The sequence below is a fragment of the Choloepus didactylus genome, chromosome 5, assembly GCF_015220235.1.
Source record: "Choloepus didactylus isolate mChoDid1 chromosome 5, mChoDid1.pri, whole genome shotgun sequence".
NCBI lineage: Eukaryota > Metazoa > Chordata > Mammalia > Pilosa > Megalonychidae > Choloepus > Choloepus didactylus.
In genome coordinates, this window is record NC_051311.1 from 128,055,610 (window position 1) to 128,082,561 (window position 26,952).

The 26,952-nt window shown below is 35.2% G+C and overlaps 1 protein-coding gene across 18 annotated transcripts in view; it reads left to right on the forward strand.

The window, feature by feature from the left end:
* HDAC9 (histone deacetylase 9) overlaps positions 1 to 26,952 on the forward strand; it is a 996,855-nt gene that overhangs the window by 553,290 nt on the left and 416,613 nt on the right. For 12 of the 18 annotated variants that reach the window (XM_037836859.1, XM_037836851.1, XM_037836849.1 and 9 more), the window contains 2 exons: positions 17,223 to 17,354; positions 22,047 to 22,162. In XM_037836859.1, coding sequence (XP_037692787.1) covers positions 17,223 to 17,354; positions 22,047 to 22,162 — 248 coding nt within the window. The remainder of the gene's footprint in view (positions 1 to 17,222; positions 17,355 to 22,046; positions 22,163 to 26,952) is intronic. The other 6 variants (XM_037836858.1, XM_037836856.1, XM_037836857.1 and 3 more) reach the window with 1 other exon arrangement.

Here is a 26,952-nt window from a genome sequence, read left to right on the forward strand (position 1 = left end):
TAGTGGAGTGTAACAAATGAGATTGTACCATTTGTAAGTTAACTTTAGCCCAATGATGAATAATGTTAAAAGTATATTAGAAATGGCATACAAATTTCCATGTCAGACATTTTCCATTGAAAGAAAATTATGTAAAACCACTAATTGATTCATTGTTTCCATATCTAAATATTTAAATAGTTTTTAAAAACTATTCCAGAAGTACAGATCATCTTTAGTTGGGCTCTCCAAATGTTTGCTACAAATAAATAACAGAATTAATTTGTTGATCAGTAATAGAATTCTGAGAAACTGTAAGTGAAAAATTAGTATCAAGATATGTTACTTTGCAGTTTCTATAAAAGAAAACACTATTTCCCCAATCTGTTAGATTTCCATAGGAGAATAGATAACCTGTGGACACATGTGAACAAATAGACATACTTTAATTGTATGTGTTTAAAGATTCCATTTAGGAGCTATTTTATTTGTTAAAATTTATTGTTATTTATAGTATAGTTATAAGAACAAATATGAAGAATACCTCTCAGCTTTTAAAAAATTGTTCTTAAAGAAACATCTCTTATGTTTTCTATTACCATTGTGTGTATATATATATGTATATATGTATATGTATATACACATGTCAAATTGTTTCCCTTTGGTTTTATTAGTAGGGTAATGTTTGTCTTTCTTGAAGAATCATATGCATAATACAATTCATTGCATGTTTCCTATTGCTTTAACTGCCAGAAATTAATATATTCAACTTGCTGAATTGAAGTAACTATCCTTAGCCTACATAGACATCTTCATTACTTGCTTTTATGACTTATATAGAGATTTTATTGTTTTTTATTTAAAAAGAATCCACATTAATTGTAGAAAGGTTATATAAATGAATGAAATAAAAACACTGAGACATGTAATTTCCCTGTTTATATAATACATATAGCATTCATTTTTTTATGTCTTTTACTATAATATGAATCTCCAATGCCATTTTAATGGATACAAAATAATTTATTATATAGCTATACTATGGTTTATTTACAGTCCTCTAATTTGGGGCATTTTAGATATTTCCATGTTTAAATACTATTGCCAGTTTAATTTATTATGAACATTTTCAATTTCTTTTGGAGGTAGCATGGCATAAATAACTAAATTATAAGATTGCTATTGCAGTTGTGTTAGAAATGGGGTGGGGGGGCACAGGGGGAGACCCTGAACTAATGGGCAGGTATGATACTTCCTGAGTGGAGAAATATTAATAGTGAATTATTCTAAGGACCAAAGCCAGAATTCAATTTTTTTATTATTTATAAAACCATCAATGTATTGAATTTATAATGAAAAAAACTCCAGAAGTATTTTCTCTGTTCCTGTTCTATTTTTATTCAGATAATGTATTAAACATTATTAAAGATACCTTTATTAAATCTTTTTGAAGATAAAGATTGAGCATGAAAATTTTTTAAAAAAAGATTAAGCATGTATTAAAGATTCTGCCTTTGAGATGCATAGTCTATTTATGAATACATGGGGAGACAGGGAGAAGCAAAAAACTCAAGGAGATGAAGGTTGAGCATTTTAAGTTTATAATAAAATGGATGACTTATTTAAGACAGCAGTGAGAGAAACTTGCTAGATAAGGTGTGCCAGATCCTGGGTGCCCACATGAGAACCAGTTAGTGGGGATTCACTTTCTCTTGAAGCCTGGTATGGGAAGAGGAGCAAGGAAATCAATGCAACACATTTTTATGTGTGTCTAACATTTAAGAAAGATGTATCTTCACTGTTATAAGCAGATCAGAATTAAAAAAAAGAATGGAAAGCAGCCTAGCCGAGATGCTTTTGTAAAAATTAATGTTGAGAGAGCTTATAAATATATCTAAGTTCACACATCTAGTAAACAGCAGAGGTGGAATTCCAGTTCAGTTATATCTGACCTAAAGATGTGTGCATATAAACATAGCTTCTTGATTTCACTAGAGACAGAATGAATAAGCCAGTTGATGTAAAGTGAAAATGTGTTAGAAGGCAATTTCTTCCAACTTGAGAAGAAAGTTGATGAATTGTGTTTTAATCATGTGATCAAAGCTGGGGATAAGACATATGAATAACAATATTCAAGATAAAATGACCAAAAGTACAGGATTGGCATTTTCTTGAAGTTACATAAAAATCTTAGTAGAATTTAGGGGTTTATTAGCCTCCAGAAGAGAAAGAAAGGAAGGAGGGAGAGGAGAGAGAGAGAGAGGGGGAGAGAGATAGATGTGGGGGGAATAATGAATGAAATATGAGTGGCAATATTAGAGAATTAGAAAACTGAGGAGACTCAGGGTAGGAAAAGAAAATAAGAAGGTGTAGACTCCAGCGATGCAGAGATACAGGCTACAGAAGGCAAGAAGAGAGATAAAATGCCGTATCTTTCAGGGATCAGCATTGGAAACATCCTATCTCTGACTTGTTTAAAAATAAATAACTCACTAATCCTGAGCTGGGGCTAGGTGAATTCTATGAATGAATGGCATGAGAACACAGGAAAACAATTAGAGAAGAGAATGGTGATGCCGCCACACTAGGAAACACTGTGACTATTAGATCTCTCCTTTTAAAAAAGTGCAAGTTCTAAGAGGAGAATGTAGAAGACCAAAACCAGGAAGATTACAGTGGACTATGAGTTTAAAAAAACCTTGGTTTATTAAAGATTGAAGGTTTAGGTTGATTAGAAGGAAATATGTTTGAACCCTGTTGGTAGAAATTATATTAAAATATATTTGTTAAAGAAGTTGTATATGTTTAACTTGTTATTAGAATAAAATTAAAGATGAATAGAATAGAAACTCTTCTAGGAGATGAAGTATCAGTGAGACATCATCATGTGATATTAAATATATCCTGTCTTTCTGCTGCTTCACAGAATGAAGATCAGAAGGGAATTGTAATGATCAGTTCTTTAGTTTGTCATTCTTCTTCTCAGGGTTCATTAACAACCTTCCAATTCACACTGTTCCAGAGAGAGTCAGTTTTTCAAGGCTGTTTCTTTCACTTTTCCTGAATAAGATAGGAGAAGAGGGAAATGAGACCAGGCATTTACTCAGCAGTTACTCTGTCCCAGAAGTTGTGGTCATGCTGAGCACATAGAGGTGATTAAGCACATAGAGGGCAGTGGCACTGATGGGGCAGGCTGGGGTGGACACCTGGGAGGGGTGCACTGATGGGGCTGGCAGCTGCTGCCCCCTGCCACCCAGGCCCTCTGTGGTCCAGTGGGGGTATCTGGGGACCAGGCCAGGCCAGTTGGGTACAATCCACAATCAACCTGCTATGGCCCCTGCACCGGGCCTCAGACCAGGAGTTCAGAGTCTGGTTCTAAGAAACTTAGATCAATTATCCCCCTAATGTAAGCATCTTCTAAGTTTTCTGAATAACAGGTTCCTTTTGTGATGCTTTCACCATTCAAATTGATCTCTCTCCTAAAAAATGAAAAAGAGTTAATAATCACTTAAATTACTGTGTGCGCCCCTCCTCCTTGATGTTTTATCTTCATATACTGCCCTCCCAGAATCTTGTTTCTCTCTCTCTGTTTGGATTACTACATCCTTTTCCATATGCGGTCCATGAAAGAGGCCTTAATTTCAGACTGAATTTCAGGCGCTTCTCTACATGTTCTATTATTTTTACTCTTCACTTCTTTTAATCATCTCTGTCTTAAAGATCTAAATTCTAGTTCTTACTCATTCTAATCTTTTAGGATCTCTGATGTTTGGGTTTAACCCAGCATTCTCATCTGTAACATGAATAGACTGATCTGGCTTATCTTTGTTCTTTTTTTTTTTAACCTTAAGTTCTTTTATTTAGAATCTAAATCCACCTCTCTAAATCTCAACCTTCCACAGACTCCAGACTACATTTCTAAGATGTCCTGGAGTTAATTAAACTTGCCAGGTTCAAAAGTTGATCCTCTATCTTCCAGCTAAAAGACTTGATTCTCCTAATTTCCACAATTCTGCTAAAGCCACTGTCCCAGTCATCCAGGCTGGACCATTAGGTTCAACCTTGGCTCCATCATCATCTCTCTCTTATTCAGTCCATTACCAGGTACCTGCTCTTTCTCCCTTTGAAAGTAGGAATCACCTTTTTAGATGTATTTTCTCTTCCAAATGCCTAGAATACAACCTTGCATAGAGCAAGTGCTCAGTAAATATTTGTTGAAGAGAGAGAGTGCTTCTCATTCTTCTCATCTTTTTGTCTAAAACTGTTAGTACGCTTTCAGAAATGATGAATCATAATTAAAACCAACAAAATAAGAATCAGAGCAACAGTCTCTTTTTTTTCCCAACCCTACCTCAAGTACAACATATAAACTACCTGAAATAGAATAAACTGGTTAGAAAGACAATGTTGTTCTTTGAACCCCTGCAGAACATGAATTCAGTGAAGATCTGTTCAAACCACAACTCTAATTAAAGGTTTTAGCTGCAAATAATAAGTTCTGGTTAAAACCAAGTTAGTATTGTGGAGTGTTTCATGAAAAACGGCAAAGGCTTTATACTTTGCTGTTGATTTTCTCATGGGAAACTCATGTAAAGAGAGTGATACCTCCCTGTTGACTTTAACTTTTAGATTTGCAAAACAGGCTGAAAGTGCACATAATTCTCTTCTAAAGAAAAGGAAATAGCATTTCAATAGTTTTCCTCAGTGTCTTACTGAGTTATGATAGGACACAATTATATCTGTTAAATTCATTTACCATATGGAAGGTTACATTTCATATTTAGCTGATTAAATTGTAGGAGGCTGGAATTATATCTCCTACCATAAAAGCTATATACAAAAGCAAAGATGTTTTAACTAACTACATTTTGAAAGTAACTAATTGGAGGTTTAAACTGTTTTTCCCCTTTCACTGAAAATGAAATTAAAAGGGAAATTGTGCTATATAATTGGCCTTATCGTAGAGTTATTTGGCTTAATAATTTAATATCTCAAATGGAATCTATTAATAAAAAAAGTCCCACTCAAGTTTGGAGATTACATATCATGTTTGTTTAATATGTACAAAGTATTCCTAGTATTTTGGGTTAAGAGAAATGATCTTTAACTTATACTCTTACGGAACTTTCCCAGAAACAATTAAAACAAACCAAAAAAGTTATGTTTTTTGCCTTTTTTCTTCTTTGGATCTCTTTGCTAATAAACAGATATATTAATAAAATATGTTATTAAATACAATATTATTTTATATTTTAAAATATAAATATATGAATATAAAATATAAAAATATCTTTTTATAATAAAACATAATATTTTATTATAATAAAACATAATATTAAATATATTAAAATAAAATTAATAAAGCCTTTACCTTTTATGCAAAATTAAATCTCATAAAGTGGTGAATACTAATTTTAAGTAAGTTGTTATCCTGTGATTTTTGCTAAATGATGTTCATATTATCATTAATAGTGCTCTTTAACTTCCTACTTCATTACCTAAAAATAATACAATAAAAATATAGCATGTAAAACCTGGTCTACTCAGAACCAGTGTTTCAGAATATTCAAACATCCCAAGCAGCACCAACCATGAAATTCATTAGACTGCTATATTAATTCCTCCAACTGCTGTAAAGAATTGTTACCACAAACTGAGTTGCTTAAAACAACACAGATTTATTATCTTATGGTTCCAGAGGTTAGAAGTCCAAAATGGGTCTCACCGGACTAAAATCAAGGTGTCAGCAGGGCTGTTTTTTTTTTTCTTGGAGGCTCTAGGAGAGAATCCACTTTCTTGCTTTTCCAGCTTCTGGAGGCTGCCCGCATTCCCAAGCTTTTGAACCCCTTCCTCCATCTGCAAAGACGTCAGTGACCATCACCTTTCATCAGTCTGACACTCTCTCTTGGCTTTCTCTTTCACATATTTAAAGGATCCTAGTGATTACATTGGGCCTACCTGGATATTCCAGGATAATCTCCTTACCTTAAAGTCAGTTGATAAGCAACCTGAATTCCATTTGCAACCTTAAATTCCTCCTTTGCTATATGAGGTAGCTTATGCACAGTTCTAGGGAGTAGGAAATGGACATCTTTGAAGGAGAGCATTAATTGCCCACTACTAAAAGAGTTATCATTATGATGATGTTTTCCACAACATGCTTTGAATTACTGCCTTTTTGGCATTTTTATTGCAGTTTGTATGAAATTTTGTTATCCAGGAAATCATACAGAGAAAGTTGATTGAAAAGAAGGTGTTTAACTGAAGCTCTAGAGGACAGTTCTGGGGAGACCCTAGTAAATCTGGAGGTGAAATATTGCCCTTCGCATCAATCTGAAATAGATACTTGTTTCCTTATAAATACATATTGTGAAGAATATTATAATAAAGATATAATAAAGCAAAACTATTTTCTATTGAGGCAGAAGTGAATTACCAAGAACATCCCAAAATCATGAAGAAAATTGAAACTTTCAAAGAAAAATAAACAATAACAAGACCTGCCCAAATGGCTGGGAAGGTTTTGAAATAGAAAAAGAAGAGCTAGAAGCTAAGTGGCATTTGAACAGGGTGGAGGCAAAATTCCTGTTGGCTGGAAGCCAGTGCTGACACTTTCTCATTGGTGCTCCTGATTCATGGCACCCTGGTGTAGCTGAGGGATTTTGAAGGACCAAATAGATTAGGGGTTGACTGTAAAGACTTAAAATTATATTGAGGGAGATAACAGTTACAAGTAGCAGTTATTGGACTTAAAAAAAAATATGTATATGACAAGATTGGCCAGAAAGCCAAACTATCCAAGCAACGTGATTCCCTAAAAAGGGTAATGGAACCACCATCTACAAAGTGGTCTAATCCGGAAATCTGGTTGGCACACGGGGCACCTCCTTCATTGCTTTACTTAAATTTCCTCTTTATTATCATGACACCTGTTTTAGTACAGTTCCCACAAAGTTCAATCCCCATTCTAATCATTGACCATTCTCTGCCTCTAGCACACCCCTGTTCAGTCCATCCCCTGTCTCTCCAAAATTTAAGTCTTGTCTTCCTAATCGTCCTACTTAAGTACATTTAATGTCACCCCTGTGCATACAAGGCTAAAGCCCTTCAATGGCAAACTCTTTCTCCTCCCTCCCTTTCTAACTTCTTTGTTACCACTACCATCCCACCACCTCGTACCTCTTTACCTTAGCAGTACAAAACAAATTGCAATTCCATGAAAAAGTCTTTCACACGAGGCACTCACACCTGGTTTTCCAAATGCTCTTTGCTCTTCCTAAAGCACCTGCTTGAATAGTGCATAGGCCTCTTTAAAAACTCCGCTGACTCATATTTCCCTTCTTTTAAGCTTTACCTGGTGCCTTTTCTACCTACGAGACCTCAAAATGTAATCCTTTTTTTATGCCAAATATTCATATGTCTCCATATTAAAATTTAAATTCTGTACTTACCTGAAAAATTCTTGAGGACAACATCTAAAGCTTACTTGGTATTGTATCCCAGCATCTTCAGGAAGCTTATAATAGGTACTCAATAAAGTTTTCATAAATGAATAAATGAATGTATGGACTAAAATAGAAGCTAGTATACATCTATTTAGCTATTAAAATTTTTAAGGTGTTTATTAAAGAATGTTTAAGAATTTATTTTGCAGTAATTTAATTTGGAAGAAAGGGATTGAATGACTCCTTTTGAATGGCTATAAATTAGGCAAGATGGAAAAAAAACAGTTTTTTCATGTTAACAAGGTGATATTTTGGCCTTTTAAATATTATTTTATTTTAATTCCCATGGAATGAAGTGTCAAACTAGAGGATAATTTTAAAATTATATGGAAATGTGCTGAAAATTTTCAAACTAATGAGAGAGAAAAAGTTAAAAGCAATAAATTTGAAGAGAGTAATTTTTATGGCATTTAAATTAGACAGAGTTTCACTGTGTCCATACTATTCCATGTTTCTGAACTCTTTAAGGTTAGGGGAATATATATATTATTGTCCACACTTGTAGGCAGGAAAACCGAGGCAAAAAAAACATTAAATTCTTTACCCAAATCACAAAGTTGGTGGTGGAGTCAAGACTGGAAAAAAAAAAATCCAGAGTTTTATGGATATGACAAAGTGAGATTCAGGCTGAGCGCACAAATAAGTACAATGAAGTTTAGATTCATGTTGATACCCATTGAGGTAGCAGGGGATAGGTGTTAATTTTCTGGATCATTCAATCTGATTGTAAGGCTGTTTTCTGGGAGGAATTCTGTGCTCTCCCAGCGTATGTCCCTATCAAATATGGGGCTGCTCAATGCACATCTCACCCATAAAGATGGTACTCACTTTCTCATGAAATCACTTCGCATTTATCTTTACGTAAGTAGCTCTGGGTAGGAAGGATTTTGGCTTTCACGAATAAACTGCTTCTCATGGCATTTCTGATTAAAAGGGTGCATAAGAGGTTTATCTATTTGATGAGGTAAATAAAAGCAGAAAGTATATGGTTTGTTTTTTGTCATGCTTAGACAGGAGTTAGTTCATTACTAAAAGAAGATTTATAGCAGAATTAAGTAATTCTGAAATTTATATATAATTATAAAATTTTGGAACTTAAAAGGGGCCTTTCTCTTAGAAAAAAGATGTAACTGTCTATAAGTTAAGACTTCTTCCAGAGTAGCCCATTATTAAGTTGTGAAATACTAATTCAGAAGTAAGATTTTATTCTAAACATTCTTTAGGCTTCATGTAAAGAAAAGTTATTTTAGAAAGTGTGTTGAGGAAGAGTGAATCTTGTTCATAATCTAGTCTATTTTTGGTGAAATAAAGATAATGCAAAAATATATAAATTTTCACCATTTGTCTTTAGGGTAAATAAGTTATTTTTATTTTAAAATTAAAGCATATAAAGGTATTAACATAAGAAGATATTCTAGTCGGTATGGGATATTGATTTCCTTGACTCTAACACATTATGTGTGATACTTGCCAGAAAAATGAAATTCTTTCTGCATTCCACAGCTGATCTCTAAGACCTCTTGCAATAATCTTCAGCATAAAGAAAATCTTAGACGTTAGAGAAGTTGAAGTTCAGCTAGTTCTCTTCTCAATGACATTTACAACTCAGCTTTTTAATAAGGTTCCTTTCATACATGGATATATACAAGTATGCAGTTATTCATTCATCAACTCTTTATTGAGACACCCACCATAAGCCTGTATATTTGCTAAGTAATGGGAATAGACACAAAAATCAATTATTACATTTACTGTTCTAAGCACTGTCTCTGGTAGAGGAATTTTGGTGAAGCAGCGAAGGTTGGAGACATATTGCAGTGGTTTGAGGTTTAGGAAGTGGTGGTGGCAAGTATAAAACTACTCTTTAAGAACTTAACTGTGAATTGAAGTAACATGCCAGCAAGAGCTAGTAAGATGTATATCTAGGGAAAGCTTATATTTATTTGAATGGGAAAGATTTGCTCATGTCTACGTGCCTAGGAGAAGGAGCCAGAAGAGGGAAGGAGTTTAAAGATTCGGGATGAATAGTCTCTGTTAATGTTCTATAATTTAGCTAAATTTTGCTTAATATTCATCTTTGAAACCTTATCTTCCCTCCCTTTCCCTATCAGTGGTGGTGGTTCTACCTAGAGCTGCACTTCCCTCCCAACTCTACCTATCCAAATCTCACTGGGGCCATGATATGCACTCAAGACAAATGAATCTCTTTGCCTGTACAGTTTCAACACTCTCCTTAGACCTGTCACATGGTACTGATCACAGTTAGTTTGTTATTCATTCTTGCTAGGCCATGAATATCTAGGAGGAATATCTTATTTTTGAGACAGTTACCTCAGCACTTAACATACTTCTTTTTCCCATTCATTCATTCAATAGCTAATTGGTTTATTCTATGTTGTTCACACCATATAGGTGCTGAATAAATAATGGAAACATAAAAGGTATGGTCCTAGTCCTCATGAAACTAGCAACTCAATATTGTTATTCAATACTGTGAAATGAATTTAAATACTGGAATGAAATAAATAAAAAGCTTTAATTTTAAATATAAAAAGTGATTAAATACGTCATAACTTACTGTTATAATTTGTTTGTCTCAGAATTACATTGTTTGGATTACAGTATCTTATCTGTTAAAAATGGTAATTTATACTTAAAATGCCATAAAAATTTGTAGAAAATAGTCATTTGACCCTCTGTTTCTCTTAGCATTAAAAATTTAAAAAGCAAAACCAAACAAAAACCAGCATCGGGCAGCAATTTGTGCATTCATCCATTCAGTCAGTCAGTGAGTTTTAGCAAGTGCTGACTGAGCTGGCTGAAACCAGGCACTCTGGTGGGCCTTGGAGAAACAGTGGTGAGGAAAAGGAAACAGGACTCAGCATAGAGTGTGGCTCTTAGATTTAGGCAACAGGGTCCCCTGCGCTGGGCCCCTGAGCTTTAGAGGGCCCTGCTCTGGCCCGTCAGTCAGATGAGGAGTCCCTCAGTGCTGAAAGAAACACCCAGAACTAACAACCTTCCCATTCTAGACTATGCTCCTTGTACCCAGGAACCCAACTTGCCTTCTCAAGCTGCTCTGAGCTGCTTGCAAGGATTTGATAATATTCTCTACTCTGCATGTCCATTGGCATCTTTTTTCCCTAATCATAAAGAGGCAGTTGGGGTTTTGATATGTGAGAAAACCAAGGATTGAATTCCCATTTACACTGATGACGGGAAATATAAATGCACAGAAATTGAGACAATGATATGTGTCATGGTGCTATATTTAAAAGCAAAACATTGCAGACCACCTAAATGTCTAACATTATCAAATACTTAAATAAAATGTGGCATATTCACATGTAAATGTGGATAAATGATGTAGAGTGTATCTACATAAGGTATTTTAAAAATAATATATAATTGCCTTGTAAAAACTCATTGCCTGGGGTAAAGTACATTGTTGGTGAACAAACTGGTTACAATCGTAAATGTAATGATTGACATTTTCACATACTTTTACACATAAAACACAAAGGAAACATTTTAGCAGGATATGCTTAATTTGTCCCATCGGTTAAAATCTCAGTCATGTATGGCTTGCATAATCAAAAGAAAGCAATAAATGTTTTAAAAATGAATTTTTCATAGCCCATCACTGCAAACAGAGTAACATGGGTGACATAGTGATATGCTTTATGAAAATGAGCATTGTCTCTGAACACATAGGTCTAATTGGTATAGTCTCAATAAGAGAATGGATAGATGTCTGCAGTAATATTTCTGAATCAACAAAGAAAATTATTATAATTTCTCCAGGAAGCTGCATTCATATATTACCATGAATGTTATTAGAAACTAAAATTCTAAATAAACATATTTTTAAAACTTTCCATGTATGAATTACATATAGTTAAATGGTTATAACTAAAAATAGTTAGATTAGAAATTTTGCTCATTGATTTCAGACGGCATAAAACCTGACTCATAACATTAATGATTCATATTATCCAGGCTAAAAAACAAACCAGCACAATTTTCTGTTAGATGTATTGTATAAATTCTGAATGATAATTTTGAAAATACATAGTTTTTATCTAAATATGAAACATTTAACTAGAGTAACTTGTGTCTCTTGATCACCTAGAATATAGAGTTCACTGTATCTCCAAAGTGTCTTTTCATAATTGAAATGGTTGTTCAATTGAACAGTGCATGAGGCATGGATTTCTATAGTGCTAGCCGAGGTGAGAGAAGTGACTTAGGCAGGAACTCCTCTAGCAAACCAAGTCTTCATAAAGGACATTCACAGTAGAGTGGGAAGGTGATGGGTTATATGTGTTTGGTTCCAAATGATAGAGCATTAGAATATGGCAGGTCCTAAAGTAGCCCTTTGTGTAGAAGATGACAGGAGAAACCCAGGAGAGGAGGGAACTGGATGGAGAAATCCCACAGATATTCCGTAGAACAGGGAAGAATACATCAATGCCAACAAAGATCTGGCTGATGCTGGGGCCCTACCCTTCACCTACTGTTATAGATCTAAAGGTGCATGTTGAGTTGTTGCACATCTCAAATAATTATTAGTATAAAGAAAGATTTATTAATCTAGTACTTAATCTTGTTTTAATTACCAGTCTTAATTAATAGCATTATTATACATTATTCGAGGTATACCTCTTCCTTTTTCCCTTATATTCATTCCCAGTGCGAATCAAGAACTTCATGGGGTACAGAAATTTTGTCTAAAGAATTGTTGTAAAAAGTACTCATAATTTAGGATTAAAAGTGAATAGAGGCAAAATACAAACAGTATGTCTTTGTGGATAGTGATTATTCAAGACATAGAACTAAATAGAGTAGAAATTATAAACAAGCAAATAAAAAAGTGAGGGAAATATATACAGTCAATTATTGACCATAACGTGTTTAAAATATATTTAGTAAAAAATAAAAAAGAATTGTTATTTGTTGTTGTTGTAGACACATCACACTAGGAAAAGGAATAGACTAGTGGTAACCCTCTTTCCCTCTACTTATTTTATTTTGTTTTGTTTTGTTTTAATATAAGCTCCTTATTATTATACATGGACGGCATTAAACATTTATTCAACATGTGTCATGTCAATTGAACAATTTTTGTTTTTGCATCAGACAGCCAATTGAGATAGGGTCTTTATTCCACCTTTTAATCTTCCACCACAATGTCTGATAAATAAAGTTACTGCTCTTTTATAGATGATAAAATGATTAACAGAGGTGAAAACACCTTGCCCAGGGTTACAGGTTATATGTGAAAGAGTTAGCATTGGAACTTGAATCTGACTAATTAGGCTCAGAGATCTGTGTGCTTCTGCAAAAGATAGTTGTGAGTTTGTGTGTCTGTGTGTGCATGTGTGAAAGTGACACATATCCTCCCATCTTCCCCCCCATACACACCAATCACCTCTTAATAAAATAAGTATGAACCTTGTCAGTTACTGGGGCTTGGAATTCTAATTTTTAAATCTGTGGTTCTGCTTCCTAACTTTACTATTCCTTTCCCAGTTTTTATCTTCATACCCTATCACCCTAGTTTGGTCTACACCCTGGAGATCAGTATGGGTATAAATATTTGAAATTGTGGTGTTCTTGAGGCATTTTTAAAATGTATTCTGTTTCCTTTTGTGAAGTAAAAATTGAAAAAAATAGTTTTAAGTGAAAAGATAAAATGTTTTTAAGTCCGTGCTCTTTACTATAATATGATTGTTTTCGTTTAAATGATAGTAATCAAATTTTCATGCAGGGTTATCTCCTCAGCTGGCAAATTCATTTGGATGGGCACACGTGGTAAAATGCTTGTCTTCTGTTTCTGTGATTAATTGAGATGTAGAGAGTGATGGGTGTAGAGTAAAAATAGGAAGGCAATTAATTCAACCAGGCATGAAATACATTCATATACAAGCCGAATTTCTCCCCAGCTAGTGATATCTTTCGGGGGGCTCTGAGGATTTACAGCCCATTAGTAGGTCACTAGCATGGAAATCTTCAGTCTGGAGAAACCAGAGCATTAAAAATGGAATTAACTCCAACTGCAAACTGAGTCAGCATAATAGGTGAGTAATTTTGCTTGCATATGTATGGTGCTGAGCTTTGGTGTGTGGGCTTCTGAAATGTTATGAGTGAGTTTATAGAGCATCACGAAGACTAAATGATGGCTATCTATCATCTCAAACCTTGCCACCCACCATTGAGATACTAATATCTCTGGTGACTCAAAACCAGTATTAAAATAGAGGAAAAAGCTTTAGCTAGCACCAATAGATGTGAGCCTTTACATAGAGAAGTTATATATTATGTATTTCATGAAAATAAACATAGCTGTACTTTACAGTGTAGAGGACAAATATATCAGTGATTCCTAGTTTTAAAAATACCATATTCTCAAATGATAAAGATGAAAATATCACAATGCCTCAAATATTATATTTCCCAATATTAAGAATTGTGCCTTCTTGTGTATCTCCACCAGACAGTACAAGTTATCTAGCTTTACTTTCTTTAGAATTATTAGTGTTATTTAAAAGTTGTAAAATTAATTTACAGGTATAAAATTTATTGAAATATTTAACTGTTTTTTTCAGGCTATATATAGTATGCCCTGATTTCCAATATTCCTACCTTTCTTCCCTTAGCCTTCTACATCCTTTGAGAATCTCTGACATGATATTCTTGGATACAGTATCCTTTGATCACCCCAATGTAACAAACTCGTTCACTGCCATTTCTTGATTGCTTACCCCAGGGTTTCTCACCCTTGACCTTTTGTGCCAGATAATCCTTTATGAGTGGCTGTCGTGTGCATTGTAGGATGTTTAGCAGCATCCTTGGCTTCTACACACTAGATGCCAGGAGCAAACCAATCCCCCCCACTGATGGCATAATGACAATAAAAAGGTCTCTCAGGATTCCCAAATGTCCCCTGGGGGCAAAATCTTCCCCACTGGGGAACCTCTGATTTACCCTATCGTAGTCATTATTTCTTTTGATTCTACAATAACCTTGCAAGATGGTAGAACTTTATTAATCAGGGTCCTGGAAGGTAACAAAATCCACACCATATGGTGTGGATTTTATCAAGGGACCTCTTACAAAGAAGGGTGCAGGTCATTGTAACTGCTTAAGGATGTTGAGGCATCCAGAAAATAACAACAGTGGGAAGCTATTCTCACCTCTAAGGCTAAAGGAGGATTGGGCTGAGAATTGGAAGATTTGAGCTGTGGACTAGTTACCCAGACTAGCTGGGTAACCCAATAGTAGCAATAATATAAATTCCATAAACATTTTCTTTCCTTTCACATTTACCCGGATCTTCAACATTCTCAGGTATCTAATTGTGGCCACAATTCTGTGAAGCAAGAAAGGAATTAGATTTCATGTTTCACAAATGAAGAACCTGACTCAGAAAGGACTAGAGTCTCACTGAAATTACATAGCTGGGAAGTAGTGCATTGTGGGCTCAACTCCACATCTTCTCAGTGAAAATGCAGTGCCTTTTCTACTCTACCCAGTGTCTTTCAAAATGATTAATCAGTTGATTTACTCCCTCTGGATTTACTCCCTCTGGACAGCAAATCTATAGCATTAAATTTCATCGTAAAGTCATGTTTCCTTCTGAGACTGAGAACCTGTAATTTTTGTCCTAGAGTTATAAGCAAAAGTACAGCCGAAACCAATATATTTAGTTCCTAGAGTTTGAGTTCCTCACCTTTCTTACTGAAGGTGTGAATGCATATATTTATTACCTATAGTTTTTCAGAGACAAGATTGGTGTATTTGAAGGAATTTAAAAATAAATGTTGGCAGAGAAACCATTTTAACTAAATTCTACATCCCATTTTTTTCACTTGGATCTGGTCTGAGTTGGATGCTAGTAATCAAGACTCAGACTTCTCCACTACAGTAGAGTAGGTTGACATTCTGGAATGTTCTAGAAAGAGCCTTAATCTTTCCCCAAAACGGTTTCCTTGCTTTGCCTCCAGGTGGGATGCCCAAGAACCTATATGTTTAAGCTCTCTGGTCACCCTGAGCTTTTCATTCTCAGTTCAGATCTCTCTGGTCCTCCTCTCATTTTCTGCTTTAACCGTATTTTCAGGCATAAAATGCAAAAAAAAAAAAAAGGTTTATTTTGTGTAACTGGAATGCAAAAAAAAGTTACTTGTTTTGTTTTGTGTAACTGAACTTTATCTTTCGAGTTCCTATTTTGTTTAACATAGAAAATCTAGCAAAATGCAAGAGGACCCACAATGAAAAAGAAGGGAAAAAAGAAAAGAATGTAGAGAAACCGAAAGTATAGGTGTTTACATTCTGGAAGAAACAATAAGAAAGAAAGATCTTTTCTAAGTTTTACTTTTGAAATCCTTTGTAGTCTGTCAAAAATATAAAATTCCTTGAAAGAATTTTCCACAATCAAAAATTCTGGCTACCTTAAACATTGTTTATGATGCAGATGGTCTGGAAAATCTATTTTATAATTTTTGTGGTGTTCATGCATAGGGAAGGGTGGAGAAGTGGCATTTTCAGTGTCGAGAACATTCGAACTGAACCAGACGCTACCTGGGGTCAGAGCCTGCCTTTTTTTACGCATGTGACCTTGGGCAAGTTACTTACCCTCTTTTGTTTTGGTTTCCTCATCAATATAATCAAGGTATTAATAGTATCTATCTCAAGGGCTTTTTAGGATTAAACAAATTAGTATTAATTAAGTGCTTAGAGCAATACTAGAACACAGAATGCAATATGTAACTCATAATTGTCATCATCAGAAGCATCCTCTTGATAATTAGCAGGGGCAGGAGCAGCAGCAGCACCTTCACCACCACCATCATCATCATCAGATTTCTACTACACAAAGAAACCCAGTATTTCTATTTTTCTAATGTATAATTGCTTTAAAAATCTAATAAAGAATTACAAATTATAGAAACAAAGAAATAGCAACATAAATGTATCTTTTTAGAGGTATGTATGAATAAAGTATATTCTCCCAAAATGCTTCATGGTGCTAAAGAAATATTCCCTTTGAAACATGAAAAAAATAAAGTGTATTTGTATTTTGGAACATGTAACCAAAGTAAGTCAGAGCTTTCAATTCTAAGATGCCATTAGACCATTCAAATTAATTGTATTCTGAATGTATAGAAAGGTTTATTCAGCAAAGATTGTAGTTGATTTGGCATTATTATATCAAGCAAGTTAGAAACTGCTGACGAAGAAATATTCCAGGAATCAGAATTAGACATAAATTACTTGCTAGAGATAATTAAAAGCTGCCACAGAGGTGTTGTCTTATTACCAGAAGTCAGGCCAAAGTCTCTAAGATCACGTTACATTACTGGTTTTGTAGTTGCTGAGTTTCACCCTTGAGAGAATTAAGAGGACTGGCAATGAAGCATAATAAATCTTAGTCTGACCCAAACATAATTAGTGATTAGAGCTCCCATTAGCAAGCCCATTTCCGTTAGATAAAATAAGAAAACTATTTTTGCTCCCTTTTCATTTTCATATCTAGAGAAATAGAAAAACATTTCACACATGTCACAAAAATAATTACTGTATTTGTTTAATTAATTTAGAGCCAAATGCCTTATTTACATGCTTGGGATTTTAATTTGAGAAAGAGAAGGGGCCAAGAAATGGGTGAGACTCTTTTATCCACAGGAGCAATTGGCTCTCTATTTTTTAATTTTTATCTATTTTCTTTGTCTCAATTCCCAGCCTCTGAGCCCAACTTGAAGGTGCGGTCCAGGTTAAAACAGAAAGTGGCAGAAAGGAGAAGCAGCCCCTTACTCAGGCGGAAGGATGGAAATGTTGTCACTTCATTCAAGAAGAGAATGTTTGAGGTGACAGGTAATTGAGGACTGGGCAGACTTACACTAATAAATGCTGGTAGTAGGAATGAAAAAAAAATAGTTTAGAAAAAAATGCCTTCTGTATATTAAGTTATTTTGAGGAGAAACATTTCCTGAAATGTTGGAAACTCACAAGTAGTTCAGTAAATCTTGCTATGTATTCACCAACTGTATTAAACAGGAAATGATTGGGAAAAAATGGAGCTATGTGTCAATCACAGCGTGACTAGGGAACACCAAGGCTCACCTTAATAATCTCTTCAGAAATGGGCAGTCTATTTCGGGAATGCCAACCAGGAGAGCATAACTTTTAATGAAATTTGATCAGAACTGAGCAGAGGGAGTCCAAGAAGAGCATTTCCCGCATATTAAAACATGAATGTACAAAATACATCTGGGAAAATTAAACTATGTGGAACAGCAAAACCTTGACTTTTCAACAAATTTACGGAACTCATAAATGACTTTATGTGTTTACTAGTGAGCTGGGACTTATGTCACAAGGGGGATATATTGCCTTTTATGAAGGGAAAGAGACTGTCATTTTCACTAGTCTCAAATGGAAGAGTCCTTATTTTTTTAGCTGCCTAGTTAGTACTGGGGTGAGCAGCTTAGGAAATTCAACCTGATGTCTTACAAATCCCCCTAGTCCCCGTTGTACCTGATATGAAATTAGAGAAGACCTAGGGGTACAAGAACCAAAAAAGGCTAGCCCAAGTATTAATACTGGCTACTGTTTGTAAGTGCCTATTCAGAGCCAGGCACTGTACCTGGTCTGTTTCTTTGGATGCATCAATAAAGGAGAAAGGTCATCTTCAATTATTTTTCTCCGTTCTCAAGGAAGAATTGTGCTTATACCCATTTAGTCAATTGATATTATTCTGTAAGTTCAGGTCTTATCCTTAGCTGGATTTCAAAATTTGTTTCCTATATCTCCTTTGGAGAGTCAGTTTGGGGATTATGGAGGTAGAGGTGGATAAAGTATATTTATTCACAGAACATTAATGCAACTTAAAAGTTTGACAGGTTTAAAAAAAATTCAGTATCATATTCAAACCTAACAGATTAACATGCTTATCTGAAGAAAGTTACTAGTGTTTACAATGAGAAAATTTTTCACTTCAGGGATAAGAAATAGTAAAGAAATGAAAAATGAAGAGAAGTTACCTTAATAGAGTTTACGTTTATTTTCAAGTATAAACACTTATAGACCAACTGAATTCTAAATTCTAAGTTACAGACTTTTATCCCCAAGAAATAGCACTGTATTTAATTAAGTAAAAATCTTGAGTTTCCCTAATAAAAGCCCTTGGTGGGGATGAAGTTTGTGGAGGGAAGTGAGGGTAAATCTGTTTTAATGAATGTAAATGAATAATGAACATGTCTAATGTAAAAAGTTTTTCTAATTGGAAATAGTGGGCTCCTTCATTCCAGAAAAATTTGAAGAAAATAGAAAAATAAATACATATACAATGCTTTTGTTTGCATTTAGAATCTTAATATTTAAGATCATATTTATTTATCTCAATGTTCTTGTCTATTCTCCTGTTATTCTCTTTTATGATCGTAATTCTTTTTATCTGTGGTCACCAGTTACTCACTTTTTCTTCCCCAATTGCATGTGAATATAGAGCAATCACTGAGTAATGTTATAAGAGTTAGGAGTACCAGAGTACCAGAGTGTTACTAGAGCTTCTTTCCCTTTGAAATATGATGTTTTTCCCTTCTTGGTTTTGTGAGAGAGTCTCCCCAGTTTATCTCAGGACATAATATGCATTCAAAGAGACACTTGTGCATTTATTAGAAACATTTCTGATCACTGGGAAACGGGTGCTTTGTTAGATATTTTTAAGTGCTATGTTGCAGTTACTCCATATGCCTTTGGGGAGCTTTGCACTACCACACTACCAGACACAGAGCTCTGTCTGCTTGTACTCCTCCCCCTTTCTGTGCTAACTTTCATCTAATTTGGGTGATCTCTCTTTGAATGTCAGTACTAATTATTTTTGTTAACTAGTCAGAGACCATCATAGCATCGTAAGAATTAAATAGCCATCACTGTTCTCTCACCTCTGTATCTCTTCTCTCTCCCCCATTTCATAGGTTCAAATATATGTTCTTTTTAAACACAAGCCACTACCCTCTTTTCAGTAAATGACATGGGAAAATTAAACTTGCCATCTTCCTCTTTTGCAAATGCAAATGTTTTCTTTCTCCTTTCCCCCAAAAGACCATGGTCTTCTAAAGTGCTAAGCCTTGGCTCATCCTGGAGCATGCAGTACCTTCTACTCCACTCTGTTTTCCATTGTCCCCATTTCATGAGCTAATCTACTTCAATCTCCAGTTCCAGTGTCATTTCTTATCTGAGATTTCCTCAGTGTTTCCAGGAGATGATTTGTTACCTCCTCCAAGAGCCTATCAGTTTAATGTTGTAGAATCTTATTACAGTGTTTGTTGCCGTAAATTTTTATTCCTATATGGTGAAATATTTCTGTGTATCACATAAAAAAATTAAAATAATATAATTTAAAATTGGTAAGACAGAATATTAAGAATACATTTTCTATAAAAGACAGGATTTGGAAATGAGACAAATAAAAGTAAACAAGAAAGAGGCAAAAATGAAAAAGAGATTAATCAAAATAGAAGCAAGATAAATAGACAGAAAGGCAGCCTGCAATGATGTATTCCAAGTGGAGGAAAAGGAGGATAAAAAACTATAAAATGGAAAAGTGGCACATATGGCGAGTAGGTGATTTTGTTTGGCTCACTGCCGAGTGCAGGAGGGGCCATAGTAGGAAATAATGTTGGGCTGATTTGGGAGCAGAGGGACATGGTGAATGGTGTCTCAGTATGATCCATCTGGCAGCAGTGTATAAGAAAGTTTTTAGAGACTGTTGTTGCAACTTGGAAATATTAAGAGGCATCTTGAATAGTATATGAGAGAATAATGAGGGTTTAAACTAAGGTGATTGTAGTTGAAACTAGATGAGAGGTAACATAGAGAAAAATATTGAAAGGACCTAGTAACTGATTAGACTGGGCGGGGGGGTGAAGAGGGGAGGATGGTAAAATAACAGAGATAAGCATAGTACTTTATATTCAAATACATCAAGTTTGACAAACATGTAAGGGGAGATTAAAAAATACCCAGTATTCCATAGAGATTCGGGCTGGAAGTAAAGGTGAGAAATACAGATATTTCACAAGATTCATCTGCCTAAAATTGCAGTGATGTGACACTATTGAGTGACTTTGACAAGGGAAAGAGAAAAGAGCTAAGACCACAAACTTGAGTGGGTGACAATCTTATATTTAGAGAGTGGCAGAAGGAGGGAAAATCAGAGAGGTGGAAAAACAAACAGTGAGTTAGAGAGCATTGCTCTAGAAAGAATGAGGAGAATGAGGACTGTGGTGTCAAAGCCTTCAAATACACTTACTACTTCTCAAGAATTATTAGGATGCTTAAGACTAGGAGGACAATTCTCGAGGGGAAGGAGGCCTAAAGATTCAAGATAATTGATGGAGCAAAGTCCTGAAACAAGTGAAAGGGCATGGGATCTTGGGTGAAAGGAAATGAGCTAGCATTGGAGGGAGGAGAGAAAGAAAAATACTTTGCATTTGAGATGGGAAAGGAAAGTTTGAATAACATAATCATGAGGTAGAAAAAAATATGCTAGATCTTCATGCCAGAAATCCTCAATCTCTGAGAAATCTGAGGCAGGATCATTTGTATAGAGTCAGGTTAACAAGACTTAAGGGTGAGCCAACTAGAAAAATTTTGAAATGAATGAACTAGAATGTTATAGGGAATTGATTAGAGCTGAATACATAGTTTGACAAGTCATGACAGGATGAATTCTGTTAGTTCTGTATACAGGAATTGGATGTTTGTATTTTTGTTAATTAGGTGCCTTAATAAATGCATTGGTCCCCTCATAAATTTAGGTGCTTGTGAATTTGTGAGTTTTATATCTACTGTTGAATGAGAGAAGTTAAAAATATAATCTGCATTGCGGTTAACTTTACTAAAAGTAGCTTCTTGTTATATCAGTGTTTGAAATTTGACATACTAAATTTAAGCAACTTCTCAGCTTTTGGAAAATCAGTTTGGCAGAATTAAGATCAGTTGATGTCCAAGGCCATCAATGCAATGCTAAGATTTTACATTCTGTCATATTTTATTCATACAACACTAAGATATGCTATAATGAGGTGTAGTCTTTGTATTTCAGATAAAGAGCAGTTTATAGCATAGCAATTAAGCATTTTCCAGACACAACAGGAAAGGCTCCAGGCCTGCTTGTATTGATGGCATGTTTTTATGACCTTTACAAGCACACAATCTCCATCACAGTTATTTTTTATGGTAACATAAGAGCAAGAGAAGTTCCTTTTCTTTCTCTTTTAACTTCATCAAAAGCTCCTAAAGCATTCTCTAATTGGATATCTTCACTTCTCTAGAAACTATTGGTTACTCTGTTGTTTTTTAGCAGTGAAAAGAAAGGGGGAAAAGTGGCATGAAAATTTACAAATGCTCCATAATTTTCACAGTTATCTCTATTTAGTGAAATGATGCTTTTCATTCATATAGACAGGGGAAATATCCAATGCTGTATATTATTTATAGTAACTAAAGTTCATCTTTATGTTTTTCACGAATACGTTTGTACTTCACAATGTGTTTCAGAATCTTCAGTCAGTAGCAGTTCTCCAGGATCTGGTCCCAGTTCACCAAATAATGGGCCAACTGGAAATGTTGCTGAAAATGAGACTTCAGTTTTGCCACCTACTCCTCATACTGAGGTAAGGCTGTTATTTAGTTCTTTACATCCTTGATAAGCTACCTAATAAAAAGTGGTATTTCTGAATTAAAACTTAAAGCCACCTCTTCTTAGTTAATTTTCTTATAGGCTTGAAATGTGTGGAATATTGAGTAAACTTGATCTTTTTTTTCTAAAGATTGGATGCTAGTCAGGGTTTGAACAATAGTGAGATGTAATCCCCAAGTAAAACATTCTTAGTTACCCTAAGTATATATCGCTCAACATTTGGACAACCCACTAGTCCTACTGCTGGTTTTTTTGTTTGTTTGTTTGTTTAGAGAATTGGTTATTCTGATCAGGGTAGACCCATCAGTAAATAAAAACAACTTCATGCAAACTTCTCAGAAAGAAAACCCAGAAAAGGTAGAGTTTATTTGTGTTGGTTTGGATATATTATGTCCCCCACAAAAGTCATGAACTTTTAATGCAGTCTTGTTGGGTGAAACTTTTGGTTGAGTGTTTCCATGGAGATGTGACCCACTCAACTGTGGGTGAGAACTCTGATTAAATTATTTCCATGGAGGTGTGAACCCCACCCATTCAGGATGGGTTTTGATTAGTTCACTGGAGTATTTAAGAGAGAAGCTAAGAGTCAACACAGACCTAGATGCTTGCTGATCCTTAGAAATGTGGACAGAAGGATGTTTGGAGATGCTAAGCTAAGAGATGAAGCCCAGAGTTTGCCCTGGAGAAGCTAAGAGAGGACCTCCAGATGCTTAGAGAGAAATGCCCTGGGAGAAAGAAGCAAGGACACACAGGAGCTGAGAGAGGGAAGCTAAGATAAAAGCCCAGAGATGTTTTGGAGAAAGCCATTTTGAAATACAAACTGGGAGCAAAGGACCAGCAGATGCCAGTCACATGCCTTTCTAGCCAACAGAGGTGTTTCCGGCATCATTGGCCTTCTTTCAGTAAAGGTATCCTCTTGTTGATGCCTTAGTTTGGATCTTTTCATGGCCTTCAAACTGTAAATTTGTAACCTAATAAACCCCCCATATAAAAACCAATCCATGTCTGGTATTTTGCATAATGGCAGCAGCATTAAGAAACCAGAACATTATCTATTTGATCTTAAGAGTGATGGAAAATATTTGGAGTAATAAAGTTGAGGGACATAGAATTCCACTGACCAATCATTTATTTATTGACTACTTACTATATGTTAGTCGTTTCTCTTGGCAGTGGAGACGTAAACAGTAATAAGATATGAACTCAATCCTTGAAGAATGGTATATTAGATGAAGTTAGTCTAAAATAACACATGACTTACTTTAACCAATGATACAAGACTAAAAGGAAAGTAAATGTTGGGAGTCAGCAAGGATTTGGCTGTGTGATTTCTGTATTATGCTAAGCAGAGACAAAAGCCTGAAAATAACCAGCCCTGTGGAGTCAGCTGTTTTGACATCACCGTTAGTTGACTGTAAGCCTTAATTTCTCCTGTCATTATAGTTCCTCCTTCACTATTCATAGCTCCATGCAAGGAGAGCTGTTGTGATAACTTCTCTTACATGACTGTGACATTTTTCTTCCCCTTATTTTTTTATAGAATCATGGTACCTCTGTTTGATTCTTGGATCACCTCTATACCTTTCCTGTCCTGTGTTTGTCCAACCTCTATCCCAGCACTTCTACTTACAGGGAACTTACCTCACTGTCTCCTGAGACAACCCGTTTGATTTGGGACAGCTAGCTTGAGTGACAGAAATATCTTCCATACATTATGCCAAAATCTGCTCTCTGTAATTCCACACATATACACACACACATGTATACATATATATAGTAACTTGATGACAAATTATAAAACTATCAGTTCAAAATATAAGTGAAGGCAGAAGCCCAGAGGGATAAGAAAAGAACTGAAGCCACTGAAGTTGCTTTTGCTCTGAGAACATTTGTATACGTGAGTTTTGAACTTTGGTTTTCAGGGCCTCACAAAACCCAGGAGATGAAGAAAAAGCCTATTACTGGCTAAAGAGGGTGATTTATAGGAGACCCTTCAAACACTAAACTGGAATCCCAAAGGTCTATATCCCAAAGGGTGTGGATACTACCCAGAGCTCTCTTGGTGCTGAACAGAACAGGGGGCAAAAATCCCTCCTTGAGAAGTTATAACCACAAGCTAGTCTGTGCATGGGTTTGCAGCCCAAATTCACATAACTTCAGTCTGTTCATGTGATTTAAAATGGCCCAGTGGCCCTCAGGTGCTTGGAAAAGCAAGTATGATTCCTCTCTAGAGGCACACACTTTCACTTCAGATTTCAAAACTTTTCCTCGAATAATTTTCCCAGGAAAATAAGCAGAATAGATAGATGTTCTCTTGCAGATATTTCAGGAATAACATTTCTTAGCATCTGTGTTGTCTCCAGGTCCTTCATCTATATCTTGTTTCTTACCATCCTATTGTCCCTGTTTCTCTTTTTTAATATCCCTTCTAAAATGTGATACCAGGCTGAACAGATACATGTATTTTTGGGCAGAGATATACGTGGGGTTATTGGGCCCTTGGTTGTGGGTATTGTATTTCTATTAGAGCAACTGTATTTCAATATCAGACCATTGTTTTTCATCCTTTTAATCAGTTTATGGGAAAAGAACTTGGTCACAAATATTTCAGAGAAAAAAACTGTGGATGTCAATTTCCTCTCAGTTTGAAGAATGAGATTCTCAGGAATTGTGGAAACACTTAAGGGTCTGTGTTCTATTCAGACTTTGAGTGGATTTTATGCTCTTGGAAAGTGAAAATGACACGTTACCACTAACTGTAACAACAGACATGAATCTTAGAAATGCATTGCTGAGTGCAAATCGTTGGAAAAGATCACATACAGCATGATAGGATTTTATTAGATCCAAAAACAGCAATATAAGATATTGCTCAGGAATACATAGGTAGTAAAAAACTGCATTTTTAAAAAATACAAGGGAGTGATCAATGCAAAATTTAGCATAGTGGTTATCTCTCAGGGGGAGTTAGAGGGAAAACATATTTTAATAGTAAAGATGAAGATACATGTATTACTTCATTACAGATTAATATTTATGTGCATGTAGCACTTAGTACAATATATAAGAACAACCAAGAAATAAATTTTTGTAAAACTGAAAATAAGAGAAAAAGGTGAGATTTTTCTCTTTACTTCAACAATTTTATTTTAATTTAATATCATAGGTTTTGTGACCCCCACCTTCAAAATTTCAAAATGTATGCAGTGGAGAATGCAAATTAAAGGAGTTTTGCTTATTTTGTTTTCTTCTGTTTTCTATTCCTAAAACCTTCACTTCACAAGTATCTGTTTAGATGCCCTAGCTTTTAAGTTAATTGTTGAACATATTCTGGAACTACAAACCTTTCCCTCCACCCCCACCATTTAAAAAAAGCAAAACAAAACAAAAAACAGAAGGAAATGTGATTTAATGGAGTTTGAAAGGGTAGAGGTATTTCTTCAGGTCAGTGACAGGACATTCACCTCCAAAGAGGGAAAGACTAGTTCAAAAGCAAGCAGTGACTTACCTCATAATGAATTAATTGTGTGCCTGAACTATGATCCAAAAGGCCAGGTGGGCAGACCTTTCTGCACTGATGGGTAGCCTCTCCGTGGCCCAGAACAAAAAATGCAACCCTGATGGCTAACATGTGGTTTTCTGCAGCATGGAATTCACAGAGATTTGCAGTGTAACTCATACTGGATAAGTGAGGAGACAGCAGAATTCAGACCAAGATTGTCAGCAAATTAACTTGCAAGCTTTGCAACATTGAATGTTTCAATCTAAACTGGAGAAATGAGGAAAAAAATTTTTCAGCCAGTTATTGTTTGACAATTGTTTAGAATTTAGTATGATTCTTACTGCACATTTAGTATTGTTTAGTATGATTCTTATTATAGAAGTCTTTTATGAGTGATAATAGTACATTATTATTTCATGTCAACAGAAATATTTTGGGGTTATGAATAATTTGCATCATTAAACTACCAAAAAAACAAGTTAGTTGCATACTTCACCATGTACAAAACATGTCCATTTTACCAACTTTGCTTAAGCAGCACAGGTGAATTTTCGTTTTTGAGTATTATAATAATACACATTTGAATGAACTCTTTATTCTGTGACCTGTTAGTAGAGGAGCATGTCACCTAAATTCTTTCAGACACCATGTAAATGGTGAGATTTTATATCCCTTTTTGCTGCTTGGGAAATAGCCTTGATGAAAACAAAGTAGGAGGAAAATGTGCTGAGTTAATAAGTAGAAGCTCTGGAAACAGCACAGTATAATCTAAAGTACGGGCCATCCATTCAGAAGGCTTGGTGAACCCGGCTCCAACGCCACCTGCTTTGTCATCCTGAGTCAAGTCGCCAAACTTCCCCTGAACCTCAGATTCCTTAACTCACAAAAGGTAGTAATACATACTCCAACAGCTTGTTATAAGGAATCTATGAAAGCGGGTGGTAAATTGTGAAGTGCAAGACAAGTTCATTTTTTGTTGTTATGGTTAAGTGCTCACTCCTGGTAGGGAAAACTCATTAGCATGTTTGTCCTCGTGCCAGTGAGTCTCCATCTGCTCTGGCTACTTCTCTTCCATTTCTTCTGTTTCTTACATATGTTCAGTCCCAGAAATGAGATTGTTGGAGCTCCCTGCTTTGTTCATTTGTGGACTTCGTTGGGGAGCTGAAACCTAAGGGTTTCTGGGTCAAACTCCAGTCAGAGATGTCTTTACCCATCTAGTTACGTTATTGTTAATGCTAGTGGCCAGTGGGTTAAAATATGTT